We start from the raw sequence: 8,431 nt of genomic DNA on the forward strand, positions 1-8,431 counted from the left end.
GTTACAATGATATAAAGCTAATCAGCCCCTTCCTGTGAGCTGAAACTGCCCATCTTTTTTGTTGGTGTGGATTTTTTTCTTCTCCTTTGAACACCCCCAAAGACTCTTAAGGTCTAGTAGCTTGTAATCTCCAGGACAACAGAATACTTCTGAAATGGATTCATTTCATGCAAAAACTCTTCCCTTGATGACTCTGCTGTTGCCTTCTGTCTCATTTTGTGGTCCAGCACTCTGCACCACTTCATGTTGAATACAACTTCATTTTCTTTCTATTTCCTTTGTTCAGCTGCTTTGGCTACACCTTTGGTCACCAAGCAGAGCCAGTGCATGGGCCCGAGATCTCCCTTCTGACTGTTCAGAGGGTTTGTTAGCATGCTCTGCGGTATAGATTTGGCCTTTCCCAACCAGTCAGTGCTCAGCCAGGATCCAAGGGACAGCGTGAGTCAGCTGCCATTCCTGGTTGATGGGTTTGATCCAGGAAGGGGAAGAGGTTTCAACTATATCAACAGTGCTGTGCCAAAGTGCTTGTGCTTCCCCTCAAACCTGTTTTTATTTGCTGAGCTATAGCCCTTAGGGCATGATTTTTCAGTTCTGCTGCACGTGGTAGGCAAGTCTCTGCTGCTTTTGCATAGTCTCTCAGGCTTGGATGGTGCTGCAAATCCACCATTTCTGTCTTTTTACCTGCTGTTGGCTTGACCTGGGGCAACAGTGGCTTCTTTCAATTGTGGCCCAGAAAGGAGCAAACTAACTTACCTATTTTATCAGTGGGGAGCAACTGATTAACAAATTAACAAATGCTGGGGAGGATGATCTGAATTTGCAAATGCAGCAATGAGTTTTAGGTGCCTCACATTTTTATGTATTTGATTTACATTTGTTCAAGCTGGGGACCTGTGCATCAAGGTATAAAAATGTCCTAGTTAGACTGGGGTTCTGTCTTACACTTTTGTGTTGACTTATCACGTATGATAGATCATACATGTATTATGGTTTATATTATCATAATTATCAGGTATTAGGATAGCTAAAGTGTGAGAATCACTAACATTTTAATGGGTTTGTCTGATTCTGAAAGGTTCTTGCTTGCTTTCTGTAAAATTTATCTTCCAGTACCAAAACAAAGGATTTTGAAGAATAGCATTCACTTTAGTGCCTAAATTTGTTCCAAGAGTGTAAATATGGAACAGCTGGGGATGGGGTAACTTCTGTTTTCACCTCACCGCTTTGACTTTAGTGGAATAACTCTACCAGCTATTCCTTGGTTTTCTGACCAAGCTTTGGATTCTGCTTTCCTTGTTGTCCTTGATCTCAGTTTCTGTTGAGTTGTGCTCCTCTCTGTCCCTTCATAAGTGTTCTGCCTTGCGTGTCTTTGTACTGCCCTTCCAGTGGTCCACGCAACTCGCCTGCAGCATTTTATCTCCATGGTCATTTCATTCTAGTCCTTCGAGTACATCTCAGTCTGGAGAAGAGGAGGCTGAGGGGAGACCTCATCGTTCTCTACAACTACCTGAAAGGGGGTTGTGGTGACATAACCAGCGATAGGACAAGAGGAAATGGCCTCAAGTTGCAACAGAAGAGGTTTAGTTTGGATATTGGGAAAAATTTCTTTGCCGAGAGAGTGGTCAAGCATTGGAACAGGCTGCCCAGGGAGGTGGTGGAGTCACCATCTCTGGAAGTGTTCAAAAAACATGTGGATGTGGTGCTTCGGGACATGGTTTAGGGGACTTGGTGGTGTTGGGTTAACAGTTGTACTTGATGATCTTGAAGGTCCTTTCCAACCTTAATGATTCTGTGATTCTCTTTCGGTCATAGTCTGCCTTCCACCACCAAAATAAGGAATGTCTGAGCAGCCCTGCTGTGCTTTTCTCCTTTGATCATTTGTGTGTGGTAGCTGTCATTTAAGAGCCTTTACAAGAAGACTGCTCTTTCTTCCTTTGTGTAAGACAGTGACGAATGAGCTGTTGATACTTAGCAAATTATAATTAAAAAAAAAAAATCCACTGTTGAAACACATCCAGTTCTTGTATCCTGTCAAATTTTCACACTCTATCCAGCAGTGCCACACAAATGCTGATAGCAAGGAAGCGTAAATACATTGGTATGGAAAAGCAAGGTGGTTTTTGGCAGAAAGAATGCGATTAATTAAGCTGGAGTTCAGCCATAGCACTTCTAAAAATACTGCCTGGAGGTTGCATAAGCTCCTCTGTACTATGTCACCCTGGCCTAAAAAAATAAAATGGGTGTAGTGTGACTTCAGAAGTGGTGCATTAGGGATCCCATATGATCGTTCCTGACCAAACTTGCATGTGTGTTCTATTTTTTTTTTTTTGTCCATCTATAAACGCATAGTTAGGTTGAGTTCCTTTATCCTATAGATGACCACTGTTATCTAGTCTGTCCAGGCATTGACATGTCCTCAATGCTTACGCAACCCCCCTGGAGGCTGGTGACTGGGTTAAAGGCTTGTGGAATTGAGCTTTAGCTGTTGAAATGATAAACAGCTTCTCTGAGGACAATAAAACAATCTTTGGTGATCGTTTTGCTGAGCTACTCAGCGCCTTCGTTTTCAGTTATTGCCTATGCTTAAGGGCACAACATCACCCAAACCAAATAGTGATTCTTGCTCTGCTTGAGCAGGTCAGCGGTGAAGCAGTTCCCATTCGTTCCAGTAAATAAAGCACATGGGTGGATGAGACCAGCAAGAGACCCTGCAGCAGTTGCCTGGTCTGTCACTTCATCTGTGCTTAGCCATGCTAACTAGAAACGTGCACTTTTTCAGATGCCTCTAGTACTAATTCAGCCAAGGAACAGGAACTGTATACGCAAGCACATATTCTCTGTTTTCACTCAAAGGTGCCTGGGTTGTTTTTTTTAGGATTCTTCAAGGGATATTCGGGAAGCGCTTCATGAACTGTTGTGCTGCACCAATGTCTCGACTAAAGAAGGCATCCATCTTGCACTGGTGGAGCTGCTGAAAAACCTAACGAAGTATCCCACAGACAGAGAATCCATATGGAAGTGAGTGTGTTCGGTGTCCTTGTGTGTCTACTTATTTTCCTATTCTTTTCATATTTGAGGTCTTAGGCAAACGTTGAGGTAGCTAAGGAGGTAACAGGTATTGCAGGTATACAATTCTGTTATTCTATATATATTTGGAATAGTGGCTATACTAAGCATTGTACATATTCATGACTAATGTAGAAACTCTGTTTTTGCCTGTCGATACTTGTACTGGGAATTCAGAACTGATGACCACTCCTGGAAACAGCCCTCTATTATAAGCACTCAAAGCATTCCTAGAAAAGATGAATTCACCCTTCAGTTTAAAACCTCTTCTATGCAACTAATGTTTTGTGCTTACTGGACACTGCATTAAATAGTAATATCTACCACCAGCTGATTGTATCAGTTGTGACAAGTGGACTGGCTATGTGGCATTGTGCTGTTGGAGGGTCTTTTTCTGTCTGAGCAAAAATAATGCATGTTCGTGTGGGGTTTTTTTCTTGTTTAATGGAAGCAACAAAGCAAGGGATTCTCCAGCACACATGGTTTGAGATGGAATTCCTGGGTATTATTTGAAGCACTTATTTTAGTCTGCTTTGTCTTTCAGTGTACTCTTACATTGTTTGTGGAGTTTGGGGTTTTCGGGTTTTGTTATTTGGTTAGGTTTTTACCTCCTCACTCGTTTATTTCTGAAGAAAAAAATACACTCATTTGTTAATGTTTAGTATGAAAGTTTTTCTTGGGTTGTATATCTCCAGGTGTTAAGTATTTCTTGGGCAGTTTAAATAAACAATTTTTATTACTTCTTGCTTTTTCAAGCTGTCATCTCAGTTTTCTTTGATCCTATTGAATATCAATGCAAATACTCAGCCTTGAAGAGACAGTAGGCTTGGACAGTAGGGTTTTGATGCTAACCAGCACCTCAGAGTGCCGCTGCAACATAAAGTAATAATGCTTTAAAATGTTGTATTTCACAATGCTTTTACTAAGAAATATTTCAATCTGTGTATTTTCAGATGCTTGAAGTTCTTGGGTAGTAGGCACCCCACTTTGGTGCTTCCGTTAGTCCCCGAGCTGCTGAGCACACATCCGTTCTTTGACACTCCAGAACCAGACATGGATGACCCAGCCTGTATCTTTTTCATGAAGCCACTTGATCGTTTTGACTGTAATAGATTTTATTTATGTTTTCCTGATGCTTGCATTTGTTAAACCATTTCAAACTGTAGCAAACAATCTGGTAGCTGTTTCTGAATCCCTTTACCACTTAGTATTATTACCCAGCAAGTGGTGGGATAACTCTTATGTGGAACCATCCTCATAAATACCAATGTGGTACTTTTTTTATGCTGTGATGAATAAGCTGTTTATCAAGCAATTTGTCAAGGTTTAGGCTTTGCAGCTGAGTCCTTGTATGTGAAAACATCTGTCTAGTTTGCACTAATTTTGAAGATGCTATAGCTTTTAAGGAAGAAGAGTGGTTTTCCTTGCCTGATTTCTTTTTAGGTAAAACTTCTGCTATCCTCACTGTTGTGCAGTGTATAGAACAGCACCATCTCTTAAGAGTACAGCAGTGGCCAAATCCCCATAATACTATAAATTTATCATCTTTTTGAAAGAATTCAAAATCAGAAATCCGTGTATTAATGTTAGCTCTTCTAGTGCCTTATAACACAAACTCTTACTGTTATACCATTATCCTTAACAATAGGAGATGCCTTGCAAACGTGACATACCATTTTCCCATTGTTCATTTTCCTTGTTTCCCTTGCTGGGGGGAGAAAACTGTTATTTAGCTCAATGCACCCTCCTGCCCTGGGGCAAAGAATATTATTTGAGAGAATGTTCTGGAGGTAACTTGCTACCAAATTTTATGGAGATAAATTCTGTGAAAGGCAGGCCTGGGAGCCAGAAGCTACAAGGTAGACCTGAATGGTACGTTCCCAGTGTAAACTGTTAATTAAAAATATGGTTTTGTGTAATTCCAAGCACTTAGCAAATTTGAATCAGATTAGTTGAATAGCTTCAGCTGAAAATTTGGAATGAATTTTGAGCAAAGAGGAGAAATTGGTTTGTTAAGTGGAAGCTTGGCAGCCCATGGATGCAGAAGCTTTTTCAGGAGGTTAGAGACGTGGGTTCAGTACCTTTTGTGGCTGAACCTACTTCTTCCCTGTCCAGGCAAGAGCCCAGACAATCGTAGGTTTTGTGTTGGGATCCTTTTACACTCTTCTGTTAGAGGTCTTGTATTTGAGGTCACTCTATTGCAGGTGAGTGCCCCAGCCTTTGGGCTAATTGATGGAAGCCTTTAGCTGCCCTCTGTATTTCTCAGGCTCTCGGACTGTGAAAATGGTTTTTCTATTCCAGAATTATCTTCCCATGTTTGATTCTTTACTTTGTTCCAAGTTTGTGTAAGAGGGATGTTTTTCAGGACTTCACAGGAAATGCAGCAATTTTCAGAGAGTTGGGGGTAAATATTTAATTTTAGGTGGTGTCTGGGTACCAAACTGGTAAGGACAGTGTAAGCTTTGAGGAAGAGTGAAACTCCACCTAATGAGCGTGTTCTGCATTTCTGATCCCTGGCTCCTGTCCTTTGTGTTGCCTCTGAGCCATCCCACATTGGCAGTAGCATCCTTCCACCAATATGGCCCATCCTGTAATGGTTGTGTTTTGCACTTGGTTTTCGTCTGCTCAGATAGCTGCCTCTTTGGGCTTTGCTCAGCATTCGCCAACTGTAAAGAACTTCCTAAACAATCTCCAGCAAAGAAAGAGTTGTTGAGGAATTGTTTTAACTTGCCATCCCGGAGGAGCTCTTCTTGCTGTTGTGTATTTTTCTTTAACAGTCCATTTCAATAGACATTGCTGTTCTGGTTCTGATTTTTAACGCTGCTAAAAGTTGCCCAACAATGCCTGCCCTGTTCTCTGATCATACATTCAGACATTATGCCTATCTTCGGGACAGTCTCTCTCATCTGGTCCCTCCATTAAGAGTAAGTTGAACCAACTTAGTTTGCACTTCGCCACTCTGTTACGAATATTGCTGGTCTCTTCCACGTCTGTCAGTGTGTAACACTTTGATTCTAAAAGTTTGGGTTTTTTTTTTTTTCTCCCAAGCAGTGCATGAATCTTGAAATGTACATTAAGTAAGGAGAGCCAAATATTAAATTGTAACAATATGGATTTTGTAATATTTTGGGAAGAATTCAAGTGAGAATAGCACATAGTTTGCTGATTAGCAAAGAATACTGGGAGCACAGGGTTCCTGAGAGCTTTCTGTAGCTCTGACTGTGTGGGGAAGGGGAGCTTAGCCTCTGTAGATCTTCCAACATTTGACTTGAGTCCTACCTAAACAGTTTACTCGTGGATGAGGTGTGTTCCCTGCTGCTTTAAAGCATGTTTTTCCTGCATGGAAGTACAGGTGGGACTGAAGGTGGTTGTAAGTCTTATTACAGCTCGTAAAATGAATTGTGGTTTGTGTGGTCTTGGACTTCCCTTGCCTTCACAGAGTCATAGTTCATAGATTAGGAAGATGTTTCCCTCAAAGGGATGTTGAAGTTTAACCTGAAGATCTCTAGCTGGAAGTGGATTATAAAATGGAGAGTATTAATTAACAAAGATAAAAGATATAGACTTGAAATCCTTGCTATAAATTTTGAATTTGAGAAATAAATCAGAGCTCTCAATTAAATAATGAGGTAGCATTTTACAGCGTTGTTACTTGTGTTAGACATTTCTGTATGCATGTGTTTCTTCTTGCTTAGTTGCCAGGTAGAAAGCTGGTGTCCTCCCCTGTCTCTCCCAGTATTGCACCACATGAAGATCCTTCCCAGCAGTTCTTGCATGAGAGCCTGGAGAGGGTTTACAACCTTCAGCACCTGGACCCTCAGGGCATACAGGAGCTGCTGGAATTTACCATCCGGTAAGGCTACAAGCTGACCTGTTCATGGGAAGATGGGTTAGGATTCACAATTTCTCTGAAGCAGGTGCTTTGCTTCTGAATATGTGTTGTACTTTGCTGTCGAGCACTTAGCCTGAGACTTCTTCTAGAGAGTGTTGTGATAAAGAGGTATTCATGGCCTGTTTGAAACAAACCTGATGGTCTCAGCTCTGGCTCTGCCCCACTGAATAATCAGTGTGTGTTTTTAGGGGATCATCTTTTCAGAGCATAGTAAGAGTCAGGTAAGGGCAATCTGCTTGGACTGTTCATTTATGGTAAAATACACTTTCAGGAGGACAGCCTTATGTGTCATTCTTAGTCTCTGACCCCGTATGAGTCCCTCATTTTGATCATATTATTTTTAATGTACGTGTGCAGGGTTTTTTTCTTTCATTTTTACAGGAAGAGAGAGGTGGTCCCCTTTTGCTCTTCTAATTTCTACGTCCTGTAGTCTTTCATTCAGCAGGAGAGGACCTGCTCCTGGTGTTTTGGTGGGTTCTTATCACCAGTCCCACTTATAAAGGACTTCGGCATTCTTTATCAGTTTGAAAATCAGAGAGAGATTTTCCTGGAATAGACAATATTATTGCATGTTGCTGCCTGCTGTTGTATAGAGAAGGGTGTACAGGATGGCTTCTGAATGTGGGGTTTATGCTGTGTCTTCCATTTCATCTCTAGACTAATTTACACAAATGAAGCACTTGAAAAGTGTTTCAATGTGATTCCTCTGCTTGGAAAGAGGAAAAGAGCCTTATTTGGAGTGTTGGAAAAACAATCTAAAATCCTTTGTTTGGAACATGGAATTCTAAAAAGCTTTATGCTTTTCCTTCCCCCTGAATAGCTGCCTTTTCTGTACGTGTAGCTGTAAATCGCTTTCACACCCACCTGCAGTGGTGAACGAGCAGTGTGCTCCCCACAGAAAACCCCACTGTGAAAACTATATGGTTTGTCTTCAGCTGTTTTGAAACTACTATGTGCAGCCTAAAACAGTGTCTCAGAGTGTTTAATGCACTAAATGCTTGAACCAGGTAATCTCTTGGCAGAGCATCCAGAATCTTAGAGGCATGATGAAGGTCTGGAAACCTCACAGGCTGTGAATGTTTTCGAGTGTAGGAACCGTGTCGGAGATGCCTGCATGTGTGACATATGCAATAAAGGACAGTAATGCTTTGGAGTCGATGGAAATTACTGGCTTGGCTTTTTTCCTGCTGGGATCACCGTCCAGGAACTGTACTAAACCAGCTAATGTTTTCCACCCTTAAGGGAGGATTTAAGACAAAAAACAAACAAACAAAAATGTTAAAGGTTATTTTGCAGAGGGCGAGAGTTTACTGCACCAACAGTTTGGTTGCTGAGAGGAGATGAAGCTCACTGCAGTGGATTCTGCGGAGGGACATAACTCCCTCCTCCTTTATCATTACTGTCATCAGGGGAAGTAACACAACCCTGGTGTCTACTTGGGACTTAAATTTCTAACCACGCTCAAGTCGGACG

The 8,431-nt window shown here is 41.5% G+C and overlaps 1 protein-coding gene across 1 annotated transcript in view; it reads left to right on the forward strand.

The window, feature by feature from the left end:
- Nucleotides 1-8,431, forward strand: part of INTS4 (integrator complex subunit 4) — a gene marked incomplete at its 5' end in the record, with an annotated part of 38,331 nt that overhangs the window by 14,530 nt on the left and 15,370 nt on the right. Inside the window, 4 exons of the mRNA XM_010283178.1 lie at nt 2,876-3,018; nt 4,020-4,135; nt 5,857-5,990; nt 6,762-6,919. Coding sequence (XP_010281480.1) covers nt 2,876-3,018; nt 4,020-4,135; nt 5,857-5,990; nt 6,762-6,919 — 551 coding nt within the window. The remainder of the gene's footprint in view (nt 1-2,875; nt 3,019-4,019; nt 4,136-5,856; nt 5,991-6,761; nt 6,920-8,431) is intronic.

Source organism: Phaethon lepturus, unplaced genomic scaffold (genome assembly GCF_000687285.1).
Source record: "Phaethon lepturus isolate BGI_N335 unplaced genomic scaffold, ASM68728v1 scaffold4903, whole genome shotgun sequence".
NCBI lineage: Eukaryota > Metazoa > Chordata > Aves > Phaethontiformes > Phaethontidae > Phaethon > Phaethon lepturus.